Source organism: Bombus terrestris, chromosome 10 (genome assembly GCF_910591885.1).
Source record: "Bombus terrestris chromosome 10, iyBomTerr1.2, whole genome shotgun sequence".
NCBI classification, from domain to species: Eukaryota; Metazoa; Arthropoda; class Insecta; order Hymenoptera; family Apidae; genus Bombus; species Bombus terrestris.
In genome coordinates, this window is record NC_063278.1 from 20,327,735 (window position 1) to 20,355,197 (window position 27,463).

General features: G+C 26.8%; 4 protein-coding genes and 1 long non-coding RNA gene across 8 annotated transcripts in view; 3 read left to right on the forward strand and 2 right to left on the reverse strand.

Annotated features, from left to right (window-relative positions):
- Positions 1-317: 317 nt before the first annotated feature.
- LOC100644589 (probable actin-related protein 2/3 complex subunit 2) lies at positions 318-2,915 on the forward strand. Its single transcript, XM_012320003.3, has 7 exons — positions 318-678; positions 1,123-1,216; positions 1,485-1,584; positions 1,668-1,869; positions 1,943-2,163; positions 2,275-2,476; positions 2,555-2,915. The coding sequence occupies exons 1-7, from the start codon at positions 605-607 to the stop codon at positions 2,580-2,582; spliced, it is 921 nt and encodes a 306-aa protein (XP_012175393.1). The 5' UTR covers positions 318-604; the 3' UTR covers positions 2,583-2,915.
- A 610-nt stretch (positions 2,916-3,525) lies between these two features.
- Positions 3,526-4,812, forward strand: LOC105667005 (transmembrane inner ear expressed protein). Of its 3 annotated transcripts, XM_012320007.3 has the most exons (3): positions 3,526-3,665; positions 3,988-4,345; positions 4,420-4,812. In XM_012320007.3, exons 2-3 carry the CDS (start codon positions 3,997-3,999, stop codon positions 4,623-4,625), a joined length of 555 nt encoding a protein of 184 aa, XP_012175397.1. In that variant the 5' UTR covers positions 3,526-3,665; positions 3,988-3,996; the 3' UTR covers positions 4,626-4,812. The 3 variants fall into 3 exon arrangements, with proteins under 3 accessions (XP_012175397.1, XP_012175396.1, XP_012175398.1); XM_012320006.3 differs by lacking the exon at positions 3,526-3,665 and having other exon boundaries at positions 3,693-4,345; XM_012320008.3 differs by lacking the exon at positions 3,526-3,665 and having other exon boundaries at positions 3,693-4,345; positions 4,453-4,812.
- Positions 4,809-7,713, reverse strand: LOC125385742. Of its 2 annotated transcripts, none has more exons than XM_048409132.1 (2): positions 7,317-7,713; positions 4,809-7,106 (listed from the first exon to the last, which is right to left on the reverse strand). In XM_048409132.1, exons 1-2 carry the CDS (start codon positions 7,711-7,713, stop codon positions 6,799-6,801), a joined length of 705 nt encoding a protein of 234 aa, XP_048265089.1. In that variant the 3' UTR covers positions 4,809-6,798. The 2 variants fall into 2 exon arrangements, with proteins under 2 accessions (XP_048265089.1, XP_048265088.1); XM_048409131.1 differs by having other exon boundaries at positions 4,809-6,303; positions 6,797-7,713.
- The window catches only part of LOC100644471 (S-adenosylmethionine decarboxylase proenzyme), a 29,675-nt gene continuing 9,681 nt past the window's right edge, over positions 7,470-27,463 (reverse strand). The window contains exons 3-6 of the mRNA XM_003403307.4: positions 9,171-9,297; positions 8,505-8,607; positions 8,101-8,384; positions 7,470-8,022 (exon numbers count right to left, since the gene is read on the reverse strand). Coding sequence (XP_003403355.1) covers positions 7,720-8,022; positions 8,101-8,384; positions 8,505-8,607; positions 9,171-9,297 — 817 coding nt within the window. The 3' untranslated portion in view covers positions 7,470-7,719. The remainder of the gene's footprint in view (positions 8,023-8,100; positions 8,385-8,504; positions 8,608-9,170; positions 9,298-27,463) is intronic.
- Positions 15,508-17,621, forward strand: LOC125385748. Its single transcript, XR_007225333.1, has 2 exons — positions 15,508-15,612; positions 16,038-17,621. It is a non-coding gene; the product is annotated as an uncharacterized LOC125385748 (long non-coding RNA).

Sequence of the window (27,463 nt, forward strand, 5' to 3'; positions counted from 1 at the left end):
ATTTAAAACATGTTAAAAAAATATTAAATTTCTAAAAGACAAAGCTACAAAGAATTTTCCGATAAGATTATTATTGACTGCATATCATGAAACCTTTATGTAATTAAATGACATTACGATATAAAAAATTATTATTTATGTAATATAATTTTGTAATATATATTTTAAACTTATTTTACATTAAATTTATTTCGTTTTGCATAAATACAAATACTTCAATATATTTCTGTTCGTGAAGCTAGTAACTTAGTTGTAACTAGTTGAGTACAATAATTAATTGTTACATTTTTTAAATTTAATTGATAAAAATGTTTGTTTGTAGCTATACATGTTTATACAAAATAAAAGTGACTGAAATATAGAAAGTTTAACATATTTAACAAGAAAATAACATATAATGCATGTTGTCCAATAAATCAATTGCTATTAGTGTGGTACGATATAACGTATGGTTGGGTGACCTGGCTATGTTAAACCTGCGATCACTTGGTTCAAGAGAAAAGATTAGAAATTAGTCAGAATCGTGTACATGGTTAAATTCCTCAGTAGATAATTAGTAATTACTGTGTTATAATATTAAAACTAATTAATATAAGATATAATAATGATTTTGTTAGAGATACACAATAGGATACTAGAAGAAACGTTAAGTAACAAAATAAAAAATACTTTGTCGGGGTAAGTAAAGTGCTTCCTTTTTTAAGGTCAAGATATTTTGCACATTTTTAAGATAAAGTTAGGGATTACAAGTTAGGGCGGTGTCCGTTTCAAATATTAGTGACGTTTATTGTAGTAGAATATTTAATGTATGCATTACAAATTTCTTTCTAAATTAAAACAAACAGTTTTAAATCCAAGATTTCTGCATTATGTCAAACAAGTGTTTGTATAAAACGCGATGTTCATAACATTTGATTTTCTGCTTAAACATTTTTACATATATATATATCTGATTATTTTAATATTAAAAATTGCATACGAGGCTATGTAAATAATGCATACGAATAACATATAGCCGAAATATATATAAAATAATTTTATAACGTTATTAAGTAATTAATTTTCCCTGTTATCAATTTGTAATTTTGTATTTAATACAATTAAGATATATTTTCTTTGTAGTCATAAACCAGAATCCACAGATGTTGTTATAGCAGATTTTGATGGAGTTTTATTTCATATTTCTAACTTAAGTGGTGACAAGTCAAAAATTAGAGTAAGTTTTAAAGAAAGCTTTATCATATCTGTACTTTTCATTGCATGATAAGTTTTCACATAATCATCACTTTATAGTAACAATATTATCAAATTGATGTGTTATTTTTTATATTTAATTATAAATATAGTATTTATTTATATCATTTTCAATATTATCATAATCAAATTTAGATTTATATAATGTGCTTTATTTTATTTTTTTACGTTATATTTTGATGTTTTTATGTGTTTCATTTTTTTTGTTAACATTCTTCATTTTGTTACAGATAAGTATTTTACTTAAATTTTATAAACAGTTACAAGAACATGGGGCTGATGAATTACTTATACGTGAATATGGATCTTACCTTATAGCTCCAGAAAATGGTAAACAAATTAAATTATATTTGAAGTGCTTAAAATTGTTATTCAAAAATTATTAAATAAAATATTGGTATTTCCATTACTAGGTTACAATGTTTCTGTATTAATAGACTTGGAAAATTTGCCTGAAGATTGGGAATCATTAGTTAAAAAAGTTGCACTCTTAAAGAGACACTGTTTTGCCAGTGTTTTTGAGAAATATTTTGATTTTCAAGAAGAGTATTATGATTCACCAGGTACCCAGTTGCAAAAAAGGGCAGTAATTCAATATAGAGATGAAGAAACAATGTAAGAATATACTTTCATTTTGCAGCAATAATGAAAGTAAGCTATATTTAATTTATACATATTTTACATAAAGGTACGTTGAAGCCAAAAGTGATAGAGTAACAGTGGTATTTAGCACAATATTTAAAGATGAAGATGATATGGTTATTGGAAAGTTATTTTTACAAGAATTGAAAGAAGGAAGACGTGCAAGTCACACAGCTCCACAGGTTTTATTTAATCACCGTGAACCACCATTAGAATTACAAGATTCTGAGGCAGCTGTTGGAGATTGCATTGGATACATTACATTTGGTAAATATAAATCTAATTATGCCTAAATTTTAAAAGAACATAAAAAACATGCAAAAAATATTAAAAGTTACATATTTATCTATCTCATTTGTTATATATTTCTCTTTGCAGTATTATTTCCAAGGCATACAAACAGAGAAGCTCGTGATAATACTATTGATTTAATACACATGTTTAGAAATTACTTACATTATCATATTAAATATAGTAAAGTTTATATTCACTCAAGGATGCGCACCAAAACAACAGACTTCCTAAAGATATTAAATAGAGCAAGATCTCAATCGAAAAACACTGAGAAGAAAACCATTACGTAAGTTCTTTAAAAAATATATACTGCTTAACACATTATATTAGGATAATAAATATAAAAATGTTTCATGTTTTACAGAGGTAGAACGTTTATCAGGAAGGAATGAGTGTAAACATAAGATTATATTCCTTATATTGTTTTAATAAAGGATAAATGACAAAGCTCTCATTTATCTCATAGATTTGCTAGAAATTTTTTGATCTTCTGGCAAGAAATATTGTTTGTAATGAAAGATTCTAATTCATCAGATTAATGAGTTAAAAGCTGTCAGTCTTTGAGTCTTACCACTCATTGTCTCTGAACAGTACAATGATCTTTAGAAAAATCTATATTGCTGTAAACATACTTAAAATGTGTGTACAGCAACGAAACGCATGATTAAAAAACCATTTTATATTGAAATTCTTAAAGTAATATTACAAGAGTGCATAAAGTCTTCGAAAAAATCAGGGAATACATAGTCTGTTTATGAATAAAGTTAAAAAATATCCTGTGTTTTACTACTTTTACATGTAAAATATGATTTTAATGCTATTAAGCTTTATGATCAAAGATGCATAATCGCATGTTCTATTTTTTTTAAACATTTTTTGTGTTTATTAATTTCATAAAAATTGTCATTTTCTATAAATTCCACGTACAACGAAAATGTTTAAAATAACGAGAAACGCGTGGATTTTATAAAGTAATATATCAATGTATCATTTGTATGTTTAATAACATAGCACTGTCTTTTTTGATAAATTATTTTTATTAGCTACATTTTATTGTCTCTCTTATTAACGTATAATTGTAAGATAATAAAAGTATTAATTCTATAAGTGATGTAATTACCAAACCTTTGTTTGTATTAATCAGAAATATTGATCTAGTGACTATGAAAATTAGTACTATTGATTTGTAATTAGCAAATGGATGTAAGGGTTGGAAGACATGATTAAGGTGAAAACTAGGGAGTGCCAAATACGGGTGTTCATTAATAACCACACCTCTTTATTTAACACTGGCATAAAAGCTACAGTATGTGCCTCTTAAAATTTCAGTTATACGTATTCTTTCCCACAGTATACCACACTGTTCTAGTTTTCTGTTTAAAACTTTTCATTGTATTAATTATTCCTATGATTAATGAAAACGAATTAAAAATTTTTTTATGTTAATACAGATTATATTACATTTTTTAAAATATGTAAGTACCATAGATTATTATAACCATTTTTATTATAGTTAAAATGTATGAATATATACTATAATGTGATATTAATATAAAATTTTAAATGAAATACTTTGTTGTTTGCGTTTAGAAACAAACTATATTATTTTGCATTACTTTTTTAATGTAAAAATTCGTTTAAAGTTTACATTTATAATTATACATGATATATAATTATGTGATTAATACTATAAAGAAATGAAACAAAATATTCATAATAATGACTTAACAATGATATTTATTCTCCATTTAAATGTCTTACTTCTTAAAATTTATTTAAGTGACTGAATCTTTTCAGTAATTAACTATGAAGGAATTGGATGAACCAACTATTGCATCAATTTTATCTTCATCCTTTCCACCATGTTCACCTCATGAAATAGCAGTACGACCTGGAGACTGTGTTGAAGGCAGAGTTGAAAAATGGTTGGAAGATGAAGCATTTTCAGGATTTCGAGTTTGGCAACTTGCTGGCATAATACTTTCTATTTTACTTAGTGTATTGATTGGACTTTGTTGTTGTATCCGATTCAGAGTGCCACGAACTAAACAAGAAATAGAAGCTGATTATATTCGAAAAAAAATAACAGAGAGTTTCAGACAAGAATTATCTAAAATTAGTAATACTGAAATGGATGATATGGACTTGAAGAAAGGTAAAGGAGTCCAAAGCAAGGTTGTAACAGAAAACGCTTAATAATGTTTTCATTGATTTACTTTATTATTTCAGTTAGTTTAAATACACATATTTGTTCTTTATTAGCATTAAACAAAATTCAAAATAAATTTGATATGGAAGTACAAGAGGTACAAAAGGATCATCAAGAAACAACATATAAGAATATACAACATGGATTACGATCAAGATTCAATGCAATGTTCAGTGGAATTCATTTTACTAAACAAGAACATCCTAATGTTGACAGCATAATTTAATGAATTTACAAATAAATGTGTTATTATAGAACATTGATATTAAATACTATATCTACAATTATGATTAATTTTTTTAAACAATAATATTGTTAGTATTATTAAGTTTTCAGTTAAAATTTGTAATAATTAGTTAAATTACGTATTCATTGTAATAATATCAAACGAAATAAATTCTATACAGCATTAATTGACTAAATATAATCTTTATTTTATGAATATAATACACAAATTAAGTTATCGTACATGCAATAATAATCTATAGCAAAAGATAATACATTTTAGAAAGCACTTAATAGGACTAATGTATATTACCTACCACATTATGTTTTATTTACTTATATTATTAGATGGTTAGTATTGTTAAAAGTGCAGATTTCTCACTGTTATTAAATAAAGTAAATTGTTACAAATTATATGTAATTTAAATGAGACATTATTCATAAAACAAGAAGTAATCACAGTACAAATTTTATATTTTCATTAATGATTAAAGATTACTATTACGTTTGTTTCTAAACGATATAAGTTATTAATGCTAGTACATTTATAGTGTTAAATCATCTTATATGTATACGAAACAAAATTTTTAGACATAATTCTTATTGTCTGTCTCTCTTTCGCTCTCTCTTCTCTTACTCTGTCTTTCTCTCTCTTCTTTGAAAACCAAAATTTGTTTACCAAAATTTCTTTGCTATGTACGTAAGACAGTTATAAAATTATTTACTATTTTAATTTTAAAACAATTTGTGGAAATGTTATAAAATTTAACAGAATATAAAAACTTATAAAACCTATTTATTAGCTGGCAAACAAAAAATAAGTAACATTATTGTAAAATGAACCAGATGTAAGTTTATAAATGAATTTTTACGATTGATTTTACGTAAAAAGTATTAAGATGAGAAACAAGTAGCAGAAAAAATAACAAAATATGAATCCTTTTAATAAAATTCTGAATATTCAATAAAATGAGTTTAATAAAAGTTAAATTTTAATCATCTTTTTAGAAATATGGTCTCTTTATAGATATAAACATTTCTCATAGAGAAATAAAAATTGTAGAAGAAATATGACATCATATATACATACATCGCTCGCACATATTATACACATACGCATATAGGAATGATTTAATTAATCATAGTGCTTTAACTACCTTAATGCTTCTTCCACTTCATAACATGAAACTAAATTTAGTAAGGAAATTGAATTAATCTAGATTTTTAACATTGTACAGCACCAACTGGTGTATTATTTTCCATATTTTTAATAATATCACATATAGTAGTTATTCACATGGAATATTTTAATTATACTCTGATGAAATAAGATATTTAAAAGTCTAATATTTTTAAAAGCTCGTATGGATCAATATATTTTGTTTTAGAAATAATCCACTAAGTTAAGAAAGAAGCTGTTTATTTAATATTTATATTTATAGAAAAGAAATATTTTCTTACATAAATATTTTTTTTAGGATTTTATAAGATTTTTTTAAGATTTAAATATTTTTTTACAAAAAAAATATTCTTATAAGGGCTTTTTCCTTAAATAGATATTTTTCTTTCTCAACCAAAAATCATTTATGATAGAAATAAATTTAAGGAAACTGTAATATTACTGATGTATCTCATTTGAAATTAGATCCATACTGTTGCATAATCCATATTGATTTTTTCTAAAATGAATTACTATAAGTAATATTGAGATATAAGTAGAGGAAGTTATAAGAGAATCTGCCACATGAAGCAAGGATATCTGTTTTATTCTACTATAAATTAATAAACTGTAGGAAAAACTTCATGGACTAGAGGATCCAATAGAAGCGTAATGAACAATATAGACAATATTTTTAAAGGATTCAAAGTTGTTGTACATTGTGCAAAACGTTTCCATAGAGTGAAGGAACTACCTATGCTTTTAAAATCTACCTGCATGCGTTCTTTCAGTATGATCCTATTTATAGTAACAAAGAGGTATAGGCTGACTGACATATAAGTGTAACGATGACAGGATACCTCTAATTGATGAAGATTGGGAACTCACTACGAGGTAAGAGGTTTTCATAGAACTTGACCAAATAGCATTTTATTGTGCTACAGGACCACTAGCAACAATTGCGCTACGAAACCACTAGCAACAATTGCGCTAAATAGTCCATTTAAGCGTACCTTCACGAGATCTTATTTCTCCACCACGAAAATTTCATTTTCGGGCTTAAATATTGAAAGCTGATGACTGTTTGTGGAATCAACGATAAGATTGGTAAAAAATTTCCGCAGCTTCGACCTTTTGGTTCATCATCTAGCGGTTCTGTTACAGTTTCGCTCATAATGTTATGGTGTGGCGTGGAATACGGATACGGTGTTGAAAGTGGATTACAAGTAATATGTACCTCCCCCATATTCCATTTATTTTTTGTATCACTCGAGTCATTTCCTTGAGTCAATTCCGAAACACACGAAAAAGGTACCTTTTCATCTGTGGAGGTGATGGAACGATTAGAAATATTGATTACACGACCTTCTGATGTCAAATTACTTTTACGATGATTAAATACACTATGATCTAACATAGAATTTGATAAATTCATTGATTTTAAAGACGTTTTTCTATAGACTTTTGATCGTGTAAGGGGTTTAATTGTTAATTGTGGTGACGATACTGATCGCACAGAGTAGGAATTAGTACCTCTATTAATATCCATGTCATTTTGCAGAGGGTGACAATCGTTACTGTTTGTATTTAAATGCTTATCTTTTATAGATACATCAGGATTGATGGATTGAAGAGTGGATGTAATTGCTGGACTTGTGGGTGTTGTAATAATTTTTTCTTGGGTAATTATAGAATTTTGTATAGTGCACTCGTTAAGATTTGTTTCATTATTATGTTTTATATATTGAGTAGATACAAGATCATGTTCTTTGTAAATATTTTCAGATTTTAATATATGTTTTATAGACTGATTATGTTTGTTTGCCTCATTTATGGAATTGGAAAAAGAAAAGGAAGTTTGAGAACGGATAGAATTATTAATAAGCGCTTCATTAGTTCCTAATTGATTAGGTCCAAATGAAGCGTCCATGAACCCTCAGCTTGGGAATCTTGAATAGAATGCACAGGTCAAATCATAATTCTTGAAGCGGCAATATTGCACATCTGTACGTAGCCAATCACCAGAACCTTTCAGATAATCAGTTTGCTCTAAATCACGTGGACAAGTAGCAGCGATTGATTCTTTGTTAGCAAAGATAGTTACAACAAATTTTTTTGGTTTGAAAGTGTTTAGAACACGTCGTATTATTTCCTCATATGATGCTTCTGGAATGTTACTCTCAAATGAGACATATGAAAACTCTGGCTCTGGTGTAATATGAATAGTCATATAATTTCCCTGTAAAATACATATAATTATTTCTATATGTATTCTTTATATAATGTCGATTTTTTACTTTCCAGCAAGTATACTTACATTTCTAGATACTCCATTCATTGAATATCCACAAGGTTCAAACAAAAAATCGTCTATAATCATGTTTGGAATAAGTTTGTCAATTCCTGATTTTTGAGTTGCTTCGTCTGCAGAGGAGCATACATCTCTAGTGAAAAGAGACATTACTTCTGGATCTAAATGAGTCATTAGGATCTCTAAAGTTTGATCTGGTTCTATGGGTTCATCTACAGACTTCTCTTTATTCAAAGTGTATAAATACCAACAATCTGAATCTACAGAGCCTAAACAATAAGCTTCCCCAGCTAGAAAAAAAATTATAGCAAATTACATTTTCCTTGAAACCTTTTCTTCATCATAATTATAACATTTATTTTATACAATACTACAAAATCTAAATGCATAAACATAAAAAGTATTCTTACCAGGGAAGAATGTATCAAGCAAAGCAACTTCTTCTTCAAATGCTTGATGCGGGGATATTTGTAACTCTGGCTTCTTGTAATTTTTCCTGGAGTAAAATACATTCTGAAACAATAATTATAATTTTATATAATCCATATTTCAATATTTTCTGTTTTTTTAGATATAAATAACTTGATCATACATAGTAATAAAATGAAACTAATTGGTATATATATTTAGAGACGATATAAAGACAAGAAGCATTAAATTAGAAATAATTTTGGACAAATGTATTGTCATGTGCTACATCGTGAGTAGGAGAGATCAATAAACCAAGAGGTAGAGATGTATCCTGTATACTAGAGGTTTCCTATATATAGACACATCATTTATCCATGCACTAGGTCAAGTTATATAGCCAAGTACTTTTAACTTCAACTAGTTTGTCTTAAATGGTAATGATTATAAACAAAAATTATAATTGTTTATAATACATTACTCTTGCAGTATAATGCATATATGTCAGTAAAATAAATAAATTTTTATATTTTCTTTTATAAAAGTAATGTTTTACATATATCTTAAGTTTAATTAATAAGCTATACTTAAGAAATTATAAAATTTTCTAATTTATGTATTAGTAACAAAATTAATTAATAATGAAAAATATTGAAGAAGTTTCATACCTCTACTTCTTCAAAGCCAGTATACTCTTTTACAAGTTCCAAAAGGGGCTCCAAACATTGAAGAGGGGTAGTTGTGCCACATGTTTTAAGGATAAGTCTACGTTTTGATAGGAACATGCTGCTTTCACTGTAAAATAAAATTAATACTTATAATATTTTGTATTTAGTTCTGGATACGATTTATCAATTTTATTTGCAAAATTTATTCTTTATATTAAAATTATATCAAATATATTTTTATTTATATGATAATATTATTTATATTTCAATCTTTTCTTATAAATTAAAATACAAATAATGGTATTTAATTATTACAGTTTAAGTGGTGTTATAATAATCTATTGCTAAGTTCATGTAATTATTTGAAGTTGATTTTTATAATTATGCTCAAAATGTAAGATTGAATACAAAGTAAATGTACATTTCCTCAGAATTGTGATTTCATATATGAGCCTCTCAGAAACCAAACCGATTAACTCTACTCTTTATTAATTTCTTAATTCTATTACACAAGTACACAATTAACATTCAATCTTAAGAAATAAATGATTTACTTCTACAATTTCATTCATGGCAAGATAATATAAATAATAGTAAATTGTAAAGTAAATTTAAAAAACAATGTTTGTAACATTATCACATTTCTATACTTTTTAAATATAGAGTTAACTAATTTAGTTTTTGAATGGCTCACATTATAACTTAAATCATTATTATATAATAGGGAGAAAAATTTATATATAATGGGAATATGTTGCAAAATATCTTTACTTTAATTAAAAATGATCAAAATACTTTTAAAATATTGATAATATATACATTTTGTATATGTATACACAAACAAATATTTAAAATATTGCATTAAGATTTAGGCAAATGTTTCAGACAAAAGTTAAAGTATATCAAGAGAGAAAGATTATGTTAACAGATTGTTACTTTAGCAGAATTTTTCAAGGTTATCTCAAGGTCAAATAAATGTCACTATGATCTACCCTCCTTGATTCTTACAATTTTTGGCTAAAACATGTTTCAGTATCTTCCATAATTTTCGAAATACTTATCTAAGGAAACTAAAATATGACATCCTATACATATAATTTTTTAAATCAAAAAGATAGTCATTTAAATATGAATTTACTAATATTATATAATATTCTAATATGTTTTTATTTATTTCTCAGTTTATTTTAGTCTGCAAAAGAAAGCTTTAATTAATGTTACTAGAATAAACTAATTTTAAATATTATTACATAACTGTTTAAATATTTATTATTTAGTGATTATGAACATTTACTTAGAACTTAGAGCAACATTTCGAATTCAACTACAAAATTTACTTTATTACGTCTTTTTGTATGACATCATCGTTAATCGATATTTCAGAGGAGTAATGACGAAAAAATACACATGCTTAGCTAAGCTTGAAATTTATTGTAAGTTTATTACTTTCCTTTAATTGAATAAGATTTTAAAGCTAAATACTGCAGATACAAAACAGAAATGAAGAGAAGAGAAACTTCGCCTAAAATTAACATTAAAAGATATAATCAAAGAAATTCGAAGGGCTTTACTGAAATTGTATTCTTGATTTGTTTTTGAACAGCATTTTTGGCATAAATAATGAATTAAAAGTTATCAAAGAATGGAGGTTATTAAAAGACATTTACTTGGCTTCCACTGTAATATTATTTTTAGTTTCAGATCTAGATGGTATTAGATGAAAATAAAGTAAGACAAAATATGCATATGTACCTTCCGTAAAATACTTAGAAAACAACTGTAACGATAATTAATCAAATATATTATAATATATTTAAAAAATGAAGTATATCTAAAACCCAGAGTTAGAGTGTATTAAGATTATATAATAGTATAATAATAATATTAAGTTCTTATAAAGTTTTTGCAATTTTCGTTTGCTCTCCTCTAAAGCGTGAAAAATGTGACTTAATAAAAGTCTGACTCTGAAATCAAAATATACGTATACATGTATGTATAATAATGCATATTATAACAACAACAACAACAACAATAATAATAATAATAATTTATTTTTTCAGCCTCTCGGCTATGAAAAGGAACTCGGTGTACAATTGTTATTCTTATTTCCCTTGCATTCTGAACTATATATCCTTCAGATACATATATGTGCACATTCTTCTTACCAGACTATTTAACTGTAGTATTAACTCAGCTATTGCCTATTTACCTAACTATACTTATTTAACTCTTATTGTTTAACTCTTATCTGACTATTTAGTATGAATCTAGTTATTATTATTTGCGAATATAATTAAGAAAGTAGAATCTCAGTAGAAAATTATTTTACCTCACAGATATTATAGAAAACATTATACTTTGGATATTTTAATTAAATATGGAAAATATAAATATATAATAAAATATAAATATAAATATAAAAAATATATATATATATTAATGTATATATACTATCATATATTATTTGTGATTTAGAATAAACCTATTTTATGCTATTTGATAATACTTGATCAAATCGTATTCTTACTACGGACGTGTTCGTAACTTCCACTTGACTATACAAATATGACGATTTCTTCTAGAATTTACTATACATATATTATTTGCGGGTTATCATTGGTATTTCGTATAGACATTGACCCTAGATTTTCTGAGTAAATAAAGATACACGAGTCACATTATTAGTCGAAATGAAACATGATAATAAGTCAAGATAAAACGTTAAAGTACAGTGACCACAGACAAGATAACTGTGATACTGATTCAAGTACGATAACATAGAAATATAAATGAATAAAGTATTGATCTTTCCCCGAATGTCGCATTATTTCTCGCAAGTTCCATTTTCTCTAAATTCTTTGCAGTTTCTAAACTTCGCCCTAGAGAAGTCCTTACTTTTCTATTAAATCTGAAATTAGAAATCTTCTGAAAGATCTTTGTTCCCTTTTTGTTATAAGACAAAAACTATTCTTGGTATTGATCATTTAAAATTACAAAAGATTATTGTAATAATAAGGTAATTGTAGTAATAATATTGCAATAACGAAATAATTTTAACAATAAAGCAATAATCAAATTTAATAAAGATTATATAAAAAAATGGTATTTCGTTATTTGGGACTCTATGGGAGTGTAATTTGAAAGTATTCATAATTTAAATGATTATATAATGCAATGTCGATTAGTTAATCCAGACTTAATTAGTAAACTCTACAACAGTCCGCTCGTGAATGGAGGACTCATTTTAATGTTTAGATCTCAGGTTCTCGGAAATCAGCCGCGATTGCTATTAGTAAACCATCTAGCTAAATAAATAATTACAGCTACAAGTAGTACACTAGTCATGTAGTATACTAATATATAAGTAGTAATTATAATGTCCGAATAAATGGTCATTCTTGCATATGTACATATATTTATTTTGTGTATAAACCTAAAAAATTTTCTAAAACGAATAAAAAGTTCGAATAAACATAATTTTCTAGAAGAAGTTGGCATTAAATTATATGTGTCAGTATTATCATTATTCTAGTTTATTAAGTACTATCTATGTATATCATTATTCAAATCTATTTCATGAATAAATTTAAACAATTCTTGCAATGTATCATGAAACAAAATCTTATTGAAAAATATTCAAAATTAAACAAAAGAGAAGAAAGAGTAAAAACTTATCCAATAGATCTGCTTAATTTGAACATAAAAACAGAAATAGATTGGGTGTTTACAATATGTATATATGTTACAGAAATATAATAATCTACGTGCTTACGGGTTACATTACTCTCCTGCAAAGTAAATGGTTTGATATTAAATTTCATTTGAGAAACAAATCTAGTTTATCTTTTACACACACACACACACACACACACACACACACACACACACACACACACACACACGCGCGCGCGCGCGCGCGCGCGCGCGCGCGCGCGCGGCGATGTACACGTTCACATGCCTGTCATATTGTGCAACACTGAAAAACTGCGATGGAAAAAAACAAGTATGAGAAGATTTGTAGAATGTCGAAGCATGACTGTGGCGAATTATAAGCACCACGAAGTTTTAATATATAATAAAAGGAAAATATTTTGAATTATTTTATAGAATTCTCTTTAATTTTACTAAATTTTGCAGATGCTGCTATATATAATAAATAAACGTGTACGTTTCCGAATATTATCCGTATTGATTCAAACTCCTGGACTTTGTGGATTGATGAAATTTGTATCTTCGATTTTAAATGACATCTGATGAACACTTTAAGCACGTGGCATGCATTTAATGCTCTCTTATAGTTGTTCATACAATTTCTTCAAAGCCACTGAATTTACATTCTTTAATATTCATATGTGTTTTATTAGATAGCAATACATATATCACTATTTACAAAAAAAATAATTACATGAAATTACATAAAATTATAATATTTGCAATAAGTTAAAAAGCAACCAAAATTGTAGTAAACGTGCAATTAGCAAAGATTGTTGGTTTTAAGCCTCACTACAATAAATAAAAATAATAATGATAACAATTATATTGTATTTAAAAATTGCATCAGAAGGAGAACAATAAATCAAATCAATAATAACAACAATAATAATATTATTTGCAAAAAATAGCTACTGTCAACTCATCAATGTAACCAGCAATTGCATTAAAGATTGACTAAAGCCATCTCAAACCACCAGAAGTAATAAGCTCATAATTCGCTAGTATATAGTGGTTGTTTATATATTTAAAAGGTGCATGTGACCTAAAATCTGAAATATAAAAGAAAGGGAATAGTTTATCAATTACTATCAATAGTAAAAAATTGCCAACTTTTACTGGTTAAAATGATGTATACATATATTTAATACTTGAACAAAAGATGTGCATTTAATCAAATTTTGCTATATATGTAAATTGAAAATGTAATAACGAACAATAGAAATTTTATCGAAAGAAATATTACGAATGATAATCTTTAGTTATTAATCAAAATATATATGTCCATTAAAAACTTCGCCTGCTTGTGTCAATGATAAGATTATCGTAGACAATACAAGAATTAAAAAAATGTTCATTCATAATAAGCATATATATTAAGTAAATTTACTAATAATGTATTTTTATGTATGAAGTTGTTCATTTGTCTGTCTGGCGAATTTGATAAGCGATTATCAGATGTAAATTTGAAAAATAAAATTGTGTAGACATTGTATATACCGTACTTACCTAGTACTCAGGCTTGGGCAAATGTTATTTCAAATAAAGATAAAAAAATAATAATTTGAATTAGTTTAAGTACTTCCTTACTTTTATTTTAGAAACAGCAGTTGTGTCAAGATCAACTAAACCATTTTCAAATAATTTTTTATTTGAATTAAGATACTAAGAAATAAAGAATGGACAGAAATAGTAGCAATAACAAACGAAAAACAATTACAGGAAGTGACAAACTTCATAAAGGGAAGAATGAATCTGAAGTGGCTTTATGCCACGAATGCTATGGAACGAAACACCAAAGACTGACACATACATAGAAAATAATATTATAGTTATTATAAATATTATAGTTAGATAAATAGGGATGTCAGATTTAGTTCTAAGGAATAGAGAGAAAATGTAAGAGATGAGCACATAGAAAAAAAGGTACTTTAGTGGGCATAAGCCTCAATATGATAAACGAATACAATACAGTACAATTTTAATTAAGACAATTATTTTATTATTACCTCTCAAATAAGATTAATAAATAATTTGAATTTTAAATCATTTACTTCTATTTTAATTTCAATTATCCTTGAATAATGTATATCTCAGATTATAAAGAAATCAGTATTTCTGACATAGATGACAATATTACTATAATAGAGTCAGAATATTACTTCAGGGAACATTTATTCAAATACGGAATATCAGACAAAATAGAAAATTATTTCATTAATTTTTATAAAAAATATTAGAATTATATAATAAAATAATTCAAGGAAATATTATTTGCTTATAAACTAATACATAACTATTTCAAAATAACACCTGGCCAAATAAGATATGTATATCATTAAAAAATAAACAATTTTACAAATTTAATTTAAACGTAATGAATTCTTCCGCATGATATGAAAAAATACCAAAAATCTCTATTGAGATTTTACTTTTCTGATTATATTCCTAAAAATATGAATTTGCATAAGAATCCGCAATCTAATCATAATTAATCATCAATATTATCGGTAGCCACTGATTCTCATGGACATGGCATCACTCATAGTCTAAAGTCTAAAGCTATGCACAGACAATGCGAGGCAGACCCGCGAGGCTGTTTCATCACGCTCGAGTTTCCTCGTGCCGTCACGTAGATATAGTACGCGAGGCAAGCAAGTGAGGCAGAGTGAGCAGTTACGTTTTTGACAAAGTCGTTCAATACGCATCCAAACGAAGCGAGTAAAGAGCTGTGAGCAAAATTGTGCAGATTTACAATCAAATTACTAATTTATGCAACTCTTAATTGTAATTGAAATACAATTACGAAGTACAATGTAATTGAATCAAAATTATGAATTAAGAGCTAATCAAACTTAAAAGGTAATAAGAGGAAGGAAGAAGCCACGTAAGGGTTTCAAACAGAAAAACATTATTATCCGTGATGAATATGGTATTATTCATAAGGATAAACATTTATTTCATCTTTTTAGAGTTTTCAGCTGTAATTCAGTTACATTGTATTTGAATTACATCATACTTTAATTACACTCATGATTACAGTAATTAGCAATAGGGATTACAAAGTAATTGAATTATTATGTAATTGAAGTACAATGTGATTAAATTACGCAATTAAATTACAGTGTAATTCAATTAGCACAATTATGTCTGCAGGATACCTTTGATCTCGCCAAAAAGTCGACAATTGTTGGTTCGCCCTGAGGTACGTCTCGGAATGAGGCAGCCTCGCGGGTTTGCCTCGCATTAATTGCACATAGCTTAACGACAGAGACGTGTCTCGCTAGCTTCTCCATGCAGACGGTGGTGTCACGTATCCCGGCAATAGCTACTTTATGTTTAAATGTTTACATTTGCATTTTTTCTACTAACTTTAATAGCACCAAAATTATATTTATGTTGGTCCAAGACAATTAATAATTACATATTTATTGAATCTAATGATATTTTTGCCAGACAGACTCGATGAGTATACAGCCATCAACATTATTGTTAAAAAGAAAAAAGTATAAAAAATATATGAGAAATAAAAAGTGATAGCAAAAGTAATATGTGTTATGTAAGCTAAAACATAGCATGTTGTATAAAATCGTAATAGTCTTTACATATACGTACGTATATTATATATCATGCATGCACGCATTAGATACACGTGCTCACTACATACACATGCAATTACACGCATGTAAGTAAAAGTGTATAGAACTTGTAGATAGCAATACATAGTAATAGGATGGATCGCAAAAAAGATATTGATGACTAAGAAAGAGAACTAAATGATCAAACTACAAGTTCAAGTACAATTCCATTTAATCCAATGATATAATTTATATGTTCTTCGTTCGTAATAAATGTCACTGATGAATTGATCGAAGAATGTGCGAAGCTAAAAAATCTGCTATCATATTGTATCAAGTTGTATTATATATAAATAAATATTTTATGTTGCTTTTTAAGGAGAATTACAGTGGGTCGCCATACGATTAAATTTAATATAATGTATGTAGTTCTTAAAATCTTGTACGAGCTCAATTTCATTATCAAAATTTGCAAACTTAATAACGATCAGAGAAATAATAAATATATGTGAAACTAAAATCAAAAATTCAAGTCAAGATTCAAATACATTATATACAATTATGCTGCTATTGTTCTCTTCAGTACCCAAAGCGTACGTGATTAACGCATATGTAATGGCTAAAAAAAGTATAGACATACTATTGTATTTATATACCATTTACATGCTAATTAATTGGATCGAATTATACTAAATTTTACATTATTTAATAATATGTACCTTCATATGGCTACAAAAATTTCAAAAAAGGCAATGTTAAATTGTGATCTAGAATATTATTTTTTGTACGTATTATCTTTAGTATTTGTTATTAATTCCCTCTCATATTGGTCATAATTTGTTATTAATTCACATTCGGTCAGTTTCGAACCAATTAAATTTTTCTAACGATAAAAGGTACATATCTCGATTTTGAAGAAAATTCTTGCGATTTATCGTTTTAATAATATGTTAAACGTCTTCTTAAAACGTTAGAAATCTCTTCTATTTGCAAAAGTGAGAAAATTCTTTGAATCATAAAGTCATAAAGTGATTTGTGCGAATCACGTGTTTTTTTATTAAACACAGGAAAATAAACGCACGAGAATATGGACTAACTTTGTATTTATAAATGTACATCTGCAAATTTTACAACAGGAACAATAAAATTTATAAAAAAAATATTTTTTAAATTGACAATATTTTTCCTCAATTTTTTAATCCCATATTGGATCAAATATCGCGCGAACAAATAAAGTAAAACCAATAGGATTTTATTCGCAGTAAAATAAATAAAAATTTACCAAGAGTAATGAAAGAAGGGAACATTTCATTACGTTGAATTCCAATGGATATATAGAAATCAGGATACTCGAGAAAATTTTTGAAAATTTGTCATTGCTTTTAATCATTGCTTTAAATAAAATTAACGAACTTACAAGCAAGACAACTGAACATAAATGAAATTCGTACATAATTTTAGAATGCGTTTTAGAACCAATTTAACAAGTTGCCAAAATTTTATCATCGCTTCCAACATAGATGAACAACTTTCAATTGATCTTACATAGTACTATCATATTTTATGTGGGCATATATATTATTTTTTTATTACGTAACATTCAAGGAAATAATGAGAAATACAAGATAGTCGTTGATATTAAATTAATAATTAATTTATGATTACTTTTTGCATATTCCCTTCTAAATATTAAATACTATTAAATACTGTTTTGAAATATGTATGAATGAAAAATAAAGATATTTAAATAAGTTAAAAAATAAACTACATAAGGCTGAATAAAATTTGTTTATATTTTAACAATGAGATCCTAAATAAAACTTAAGTTTATCTATAGAATACGCTAACTAATATGTGTACTTGCTATGTGAAATAATCACATTGATATGAAATATATTTTGTTTTAGTTTTAATTTAGTTTCAGTTTTCTGTAAACCAAACCAACCAAGTTTCTTTTTCAAAGCTATTGGCCCGAAAAGTAGAAATAATAAATGAATAATAAATGAAATGTATTTTAAATAATATATAATTTGAGTAATATTAAAATAAATATTGAAGAAATATGAATCAAAAGCATTTTCAATATTGTATTTATGCAAATACATTCCTATTGATATTTACATGAAAAAATAAGACTGATAATTTAAAGTGCATCTCCATAGGAGCTAGATTAAGATACATCTGCTATATGTAATAAACTATGAGGAATAAGTAGATTAGATTAGATTAGATTAGATTAGATTAGATATTCCAAACAGCAATGCATATTCATCACTAATACAATAGACAACAAATAAAATAACAGTACTCAAGATATTCTAATAATTATCTATTTTTAGTATTCATCTTATTCCAAGATGAATGATTTTTATCAGTATTTAAAATAAATAAAAATATGTGTAATATCTTCCTAAATTAACATAAAAGAATGGGAATAGTTATATAATTTCGATTATTTTGCATCAATTAATGTTTAAAATTATAAATAATGTAAAATATTAAATATTAATATGCAGGCGATATATTAACGAAATAACGAAGTAATAATTTATAAGATATTAAAAGTAAAATTGTATTAAAAATATTATTATACCACAATGTAAAAAGATATAAATAAAAAATAAGAAAACAGGAAACAAATCTTTTGTCATGAACAATTTTGTCTCTAAAAAGTTGTGATTTAAAAATGATATGTTTAAAGAATTAGCATTGAAAACTATGATAATATTCGTTTACGCGATGATTTTCCTCGACTTAACAATGTTATCAATAATTAATTTATTAATAAACAAATACTTTATTTCATATATTTTCTTTTCAAGAACATATTTTGCTATGAAATTCACTACATTTAATCCTATTACATTCTTTGATTCATTTTCATTTTGACCCAATTATATTTTTATCGTTAATATAGTGTCGCTAATATAACCTCGTTATTGATGCGACATTAAATCTTAATTAAAATGAAAATTTCTTAAATCTGAGGGAAAAGCGAAATAATCGTCATCGATATATATGATTTTTCATTCCAGCTCTTTGCTATACATATACATATATCTATTAAATCTTTTTCTTTGTTAAAACGAGCGAGAAGAATTTCTTTTTCCCGCTTAATTTACATTATTGAATTCTGTTTTTTATAGTATTTTTATGGAATAGAATTCCAAAGATTTATTTAACTTCGCCGTGTTCTTTTCGTCATTACCAATTCAATCGTATTTTTCTGTTACCTTAGAGCATCTCAAGTTTGAGCAAAATATGGAAAAATTGTTATTGGTATATATGATTTTTTGTTTTAATTTTATGCTAAACATTTGCTTGAAACATTAAAAATCTTTCTGTTGATTGAGACCAAAGTAAGATTAACAAATATATGATGAGTAATAAGTATACAATACGAATAGATAAGTATAACAATTCTGATAAAAGAGATAAATGAAAAAAAGCTATTTATTCTTTCCTAGTCTAATCTTTATTGACTTCTCTAATTTTATAAAGTGTTTCTTTCTCTTATAGCTGTTTTGTTAAATGCTTAATAATATAAATTACATCTTTTCCTTAACTCAACATATAATTAAAAAAGAAGAGATCTTCGTAATAATTTTATAAAGTTTGGAGAAAATTGTAGTACTTCTAGTAAGTACTATGATATTTTCTTTGTATCCCTAGTTTTTGCAATGGGCCTGTGTATAGGCTTTATTCTTCTAACACATTTTTGATATCTTAATAAAATAATATGTAGGTTAATTTATTTATGTTTTATTATAATGTTTATATAACATTTAAGCGTTATATCACTACTTAGTACATAATGAGTTAACTTCTCAATTGTTTTGTTCGATCTGCCTATTGCTTGAAAAGGTTTTTACGAAGATAGATATTTTTATTGATTGCTTTAAAATGCTAGTATGTATTAAATGCATGCAAAAGTTTTAGTCTGTTTTTCAAACGTTAATATATGATTACTTTTAAGCGATATCATTTCCCGCCTTTTTGTGCAATTATTTGGTTGTTATTGATCTGCCTGAAATGTCATCTCCATGATCGATTGGTGACAATAATCTCACAAAACAACAGTAGGCATAATGACAATAACGCTAGGCTGCGTGTAGTTCGAATCCTTAACTTGGGTTGGAAAATTCTTGCGCGCGCGGCGTACTCTCCAAATTTGACACAGATGAATCAACACTTATTCAAGTCGATATAGCATTTTTTAACCGGACACTTTCGAAATGTTGCAGAAATACGAAAATGGCCCAGTCATCTTTTTTTGACGGAATTCGAAACTTGACAGAAAGTCATACAAATTGGAGGAAAATATTTCGATTATAATTAAAAACATTCGGACAATTTAGACACATAAAAACAAGACTTTGTAAATACTTGAATCTAAATTTTCGAAATTTAGATTTTATCTCCACGAAGGTTGAACTTCACCTTTCAAGCAATAAATGAACCTATTACCTGTGCCAAATGTTACTAAAGAGACGGAATTACATAACGATATTTTCATTCTATTTTTGGTTTGCAAGTTATTTGTTATTTAGCAAAGCTTCCGCGCAGTAATTAAAATATTTGAGATTTTACAACTTTGAAAATTTATATTCCTCTATCAAAAATAGATATTTCGTTTATTTTTTCTTGTTGAGTACAAAACTTTATACTATTATTTATTAGTTGATAGATTTTAATTTCCACACCTTCGCGCGCGTTTTGATTCCCATATAATCATTGACACGTAATATCACAACAGTGTTTCGATTTCTTTAGCGATTTCTTGATAGAACGTATCTTCTAATTAATATAGGAACCAATAAAAATGATTATCTTATCTATTGTTAAGGCGATACAGTTTAAATAAATGTGTAGGAACGATCTCTTAATCGTACATTCAACAAACAGTATGCGTAATCTACGAAGATTAAAGAATAATTTGTTTATATATCCAAGCAAATACAGAGATAATTAATAATTAACACACTCTAGAAAAAAGAAACGTAGATATTGATCAAATCGATAGAGATATTTTTGTAACTATTTAAATTCACATTTATTTCGAAGAAAGAAAAGGTGTTAGAAAGTATTATATGATATATTATACTTTTATATACTATATTTTATTATTTTGTACTTTATATACTTATCATATTGTTAATATTTTTTAAAACTATATTAAATATGCACATCTGTAACATAGATTATACTATGCTTTAAGTCTCACTACAATAAACAAATACTAATAATAATAATTATTATTATATTTTACGTATTTCTTGTTTTAAAAATTACTGTATACACAATGTTTCGCTAATTCTATAGTATAATATTATAATTGATAAGTATCATAAAATTTGTTCTTTTCATTTTATTCGTACATTCCAAAACTACAGCTTGATAATCTTGAAAGAATTCGCATGCTATTTTAAAGGTCTTATCATCTCAAGCAAGAAAGTTAATAAGAGTTTACAATTTATCTCATTGCTTGCAAAATATGTTTGACGATAAACATTGCTTCCGCTTTCCTTTGTTCTCCAATATTTTGTTTCTCTTCTCTCCCTCTCATTCTAACGATTAAATTCTACATTTGCTATATTTTAATATATGCTTAGTACGCTTTATTTAAAATTAAAAGATGCAGATATATGATTAGGAGCTTTGTTTCTTCAATAAAAACTTAATATACAGGATATTTAAAAGTAAAAAATCTATTACTTTATGGTCTTATAACACTCATCAAGAAGAATAAAAAAATATTTAATCAAGAATTGTTTTTACTGCAAGATCAATGTCTTTAGTTTAACATGTAATTTTGTATCTTTCTGTAAAAATAGTTTATAAGCACGATTTACTCGTCCAAAACGAACAATATAATTGAATTACATAAATAAATAGAACAAGGCAACAATATTTAGAAATATTAAGTCGTGTGAAAAGTTTCTTTCGTTCTATAAGGAAATAATGGATGCACAACATTTTTCATTATATATTATTTTATCGAATTACGTATGATCCATTTTGTTTTATCAAAATAAAGATCACAACGTTCGACAGATTAGGTTTCATGTTTGTATAAAGATGCATCGTTAAAAGGCGTGTAGAAGGCGCGTCTGTAAAAGGAAGACACTTTTCGGACAACCTAATATGTAGATAATAATATGTCGATATGGTACGTCAATTCATAATTTAAACATTTGAAAGTCAAAAACGTAACTTTAAAAGTGTTATGTTCGAATGCAAGGAAAACATCAACTAAGCATTTACTTAAAAAGAAGCAGAAATAAAATTGTATACCTTCGTTGATATTAGTGATAATCTTTAGCTGTGGTATGATATATTCTCCTAGATCTCTTTAATCAGTATATGTAAAGACATATCTCTAAATTGATTTATTTACTTCTATTTAACGTGCTATTTTACATCTATTTAAATTACTTACAAATATAATATTGATTAATCATTTTTTACCCCTCTAAATCAGTACTGTAAGCTCACTAAGTTTCAGATTTTATTCTAAAAAGATAAATTTTGGATTCCATTTTTAAATGTGTTAAAAACGTAAATTAAACACTTCTATTGTCACTTATAATAATAATAACAATAACGATAACAATAATAATTATAATAGTAATAATAATAATGATAATAATGATAATAAAGTAGTTTCGTATGATAAAATAGTCGCTTATCGACTTCTGCCTGTTACGACCTAATCTCGATGCGTGCAAAGATTTTTCTTATTTTCTATTCCTATCATCTCTCATTACTGACTATTATTAAGCACTCCTGTAGTTATTTTTAACGCTTTAATTCCTGTATATTTTAACATTTTAATTACTCCGAATTTCCTTAAAAGATATGGAGAATACATAAAAATGTTTCAGATAGCAATTGTAGAATATCACTAGAAGCAATTCACATTTATTCGATTTTCCTATGACCTTGAAGAAAGTTTACTTTGAATTTTTCCATCGGAAATCGATGTTTTCTATTCCATATGTTTATAACAAATACTAAAACGTTTTGAAAACATCATTTACTTTTGATCTGTAAGCGAACCATCCCTGAGATAGAAACTTTCGAAGCTGATAGGTTGCTGACATACGCATTACCCGATATACAATTGTTTGAAAAGGTTCTTACATAATACTTATATCTGTGGATTGATTTAATTTTGTTGCTATCCTTGAAATTGTCATATTTCAATTTTGCCTCTATTTCAACAAACAAAACAAACTTTTAATGTTTTAAGAAATCGTTTCACATGGAATTGTAACGAGAAGTCGTATAACTTTCTTTATTGTGTATTTCTAAACTTTTGTTTCAGGTTTTTAAAGCCTTTCGGAAATTTACAATGGAAGAATTCACAATGGAGCAACGAATAAAAAATAATTAGAAAATAGGGATTGATTACTCTTCGTGACATAATATTACACTAAACAGTAATCTTTATAGAATACAACCTACGTTGATGAACAGCTTGGGTTTTCACTTTTCGATATCCGAAAACCTGGTGTTCTGTTTAGTATACCTATTGAGCTGAAAATGGGCCTCATCTCTCATTAGAATAGCGTTAGAACAATGGGACACTGAACTTGAAAATAAAATCTAATTATTTTTGCTCGTTGTTCCGCTGTGAACAGTTCCATTATAAATTTCCAAAAAACAAACTTTATAAATCTGAAACAAAAATTTACATATATACAATAAAAAGGAAGTTATACAAACCTATAATTGACCTTTGGGTTACCTTGTGCTAACAAATTTTTAATATATTATTATTATTTTCTGAGCTTCCAAGATATTTTCCAAAGTTAATAAAATACGACTGGTTCGGTAGTAGAACTAATGGAAAAAGTATCATATGTATTATGATATATAAGGAATGGTTTATAGAAGTTTTACTTTAAACTGAGATAATACAACCTTTTTATGACTGATCAAGATTTAAACATTACAAATTATAAAAACATGAGTGAGTTAATTCTCAATATAATGGTTTGTGTTCAGACAACTCACGCTGTAAGCTGTTAATATATGCATGTTGTATGTATGCACACATACATATATTATGTATGGACGTTTCTGCATTCGACACAATGTAATGACTCGTCTAATATTAGACTGAACATACAAAGATTAAAAGAAACGAACGTATTAAATCACATGTTCTATTTTTTACAAAGAAACAATTTTAAAATTCAGTACACTTTCAATATCAATGCTATTTTAAAATTCTTCTTTTTATTTCGTTTGGGGGGCTGAACATGCGTTCTTTCATCTTCTTCAAAATTTTCAAAATATTGCTTGGCATGATATTAAAATATCATTTCTTTTAAGAATTGTACTTTTAGCTTTCACAATATTTCGTCTTGTTAGCTACTTTTAAAAGATTTACATCTTTGAACTTTCTTGTTTTTTCAATTGTCTTTAAAATTCTTTGGTTTAATCATATGGTAATATTAGCTAGATATAAAATCAGAAGCTCTACTTATTATATTCTATAATCTTCATATGGAAATGTCCGCTTGAATGTTTAAGATAACTCCTTTAGATTCTATCAACCAATATGTACAATGTACATACAGACAGTCACGAAAGTCTTCATATACTCTATAACAAGGCTATTTTTATTAAAATAAAATTTTATCGCAAAGGTAGAAGTATACTCAATGCACAGACGAGTAATTATGTAGGAGCAACGTATGTATAATATATGTATAGAACTTATATAAGAGCTACATAAGAGTATTAAAGATAGTTTATTTTAAGCGAAGTAAGCTAAAAATTAATTTACAATTAAAAACAGAACACGATTTCCAGAAAATATCAACTGCAGTTTTAAATAAAAAGACTGTATAAACATAATTTTTTTTTTCTTTTGATCTGTTCGAATATTTTTGTACAATTTTGTTACAAAATAGTTATTAAATTGTTACTTCACACTTACTAGATATAAAATATAAAATGACCCTGTTCTAGAGTATATGAAGACATTATATTGACTATAAGACTTTATATTCATTGATAATTAAATATTGTTTGTCTATTAATTTAAGTCAAACTGAATGTCAATTTGTGAATGCTTTCTTGTTTCATAAATTCTTTGTCTCACACAGTACACTGGATACGTACGAAATTCGAATCACTTTCCTTTATGAATTTAAATTTACAATCAATTAATCATTTTGTGGTCACAGCCATATATGATATTGGTCATACTACTCATGATTTTCTAAATCTTCTTCTGACGATATTAACCTTGAAAATAAACAATATGGTAGACCAGCAAATATTTCAACAAATCTGGAATGACTGTAGTCTTTCGAAACTAATATTTAAAAAATTGTGTCTTGTTGACAAAAGCGGCGCATTAAAAATGTAAGTTCCTATGTGGTATAGTCTAGGTAAGATATTGAAAGGTATAAAACATGTGACAAGATAAAGAAATGGTTGGGGGAAAATAGATCGAAAAGTAAAACAGAAGACAACGGAAATATGCATGTATATTGTATATATCATCGTTTTTGCAAAGATAAGATGTGTAATACGAGAAACCGAGATAGGGTCGATAAAACATTTAATTGAACATTGTGTAGCCATGGAAAGAATAAATTTAGATGTGGAGGAAATTTTACAAAATGGAAGGTAATTGAAAAAGATTTACATTAGAGATTATGTTATGTAAGTACAAAAGTAGACTCTTTAATGACGTAGTGTGCAAAGGAATACGTATGAATGATGGATGAAGATATGGGTGGATATTCAAGATATTTTTGTAAACCAAGCCCGATTTCTTTTAAGGGGGTATTCTAGTCTAGAGGCATGAATTTCGGACGGATTTTGAAGCTCTATACAAACGAAACAAAAAATATTTTTACTATCCATTTCTTTATCATTTGTTTACTGATATTTTAAAATTACATACAAAATTAATTGAATTTTCTCTCTTCTCATCCTTTTCCAAATAAGGAAATCCATTTATTGTATACTTGCTATTGATATCACACGCCAACCAGAATTTTATGCCGAATTTGTCTGGTTTGTTCGGCATATACTGGGTAAATCTTACACCCTAGTCTTCAACGGAAACAACTGTTCATCAACAGTAATATACGCACCAGGTTTATAACAATTTTGTGAATTCTCTATAAATCAGTTCCATACTGCAGATACCATTACAAATTTATTGGTTCATAAACGCTGGCTTCTTTCACTCTTCTTATCAAATCGTATAAACTTCATAATTTCAGTAAAATCATTCCTGCTCATTGTTTTTGAAAAAAATGCAGGTCCTCAAATTTTATTCCACAAATATGAGACATCTAAGTTCTTTGTCTGATATGCACGTATCGTATAGCAGAGCAATAAATGCATCTAGTTTTGTTGTATCTAGCTCCCACTTAGTCCCCAATACTCTAAATGCTTCTTCTTTCGTATATTTTATTATATGATCCTCTATACGGTGATCAATGATAAGATAAAATGTTGTCTTTACTTGTCCTTTCATTATATGCCGTTTAGCATATCCTGTCGGACCTGACACACCCCTAAAAATATTATGAACTGCTGTCCTGCCAGGTTTGGAACTTGCATCTAGTTCTTTCCAAACTGTTCCATCGAGCTCAGTTTCGATACGTTGTTTCTTTACATCAGTTTTACGCTCTGCTGTCAATGATAATTTCTTTTTTTTTTTTTTTTTTGCCTTGGACGTGAACGCTCATTGATAATATTCTCCTCTTCATTATTGCTGTCTAACTCTGATTCGGTTGTAAATAGCTTTTCATGTATTTCCATGCTGTTTTCAGTTGCTGAAGTTTCTTGTTTACTGCACACTGAACAGTCTTCTGCTATGTCCGTTATTTTTTTTAATAATTTCTTTTTGCAAAGTCTTGACATTTTTGGGGTAGATATTTATCACAGAATAACACTATGTACGGAATACAAAATTATTGTCAAATTTTATATGCTTTACTATTTCTTTTATAACCACTTTACACAAAA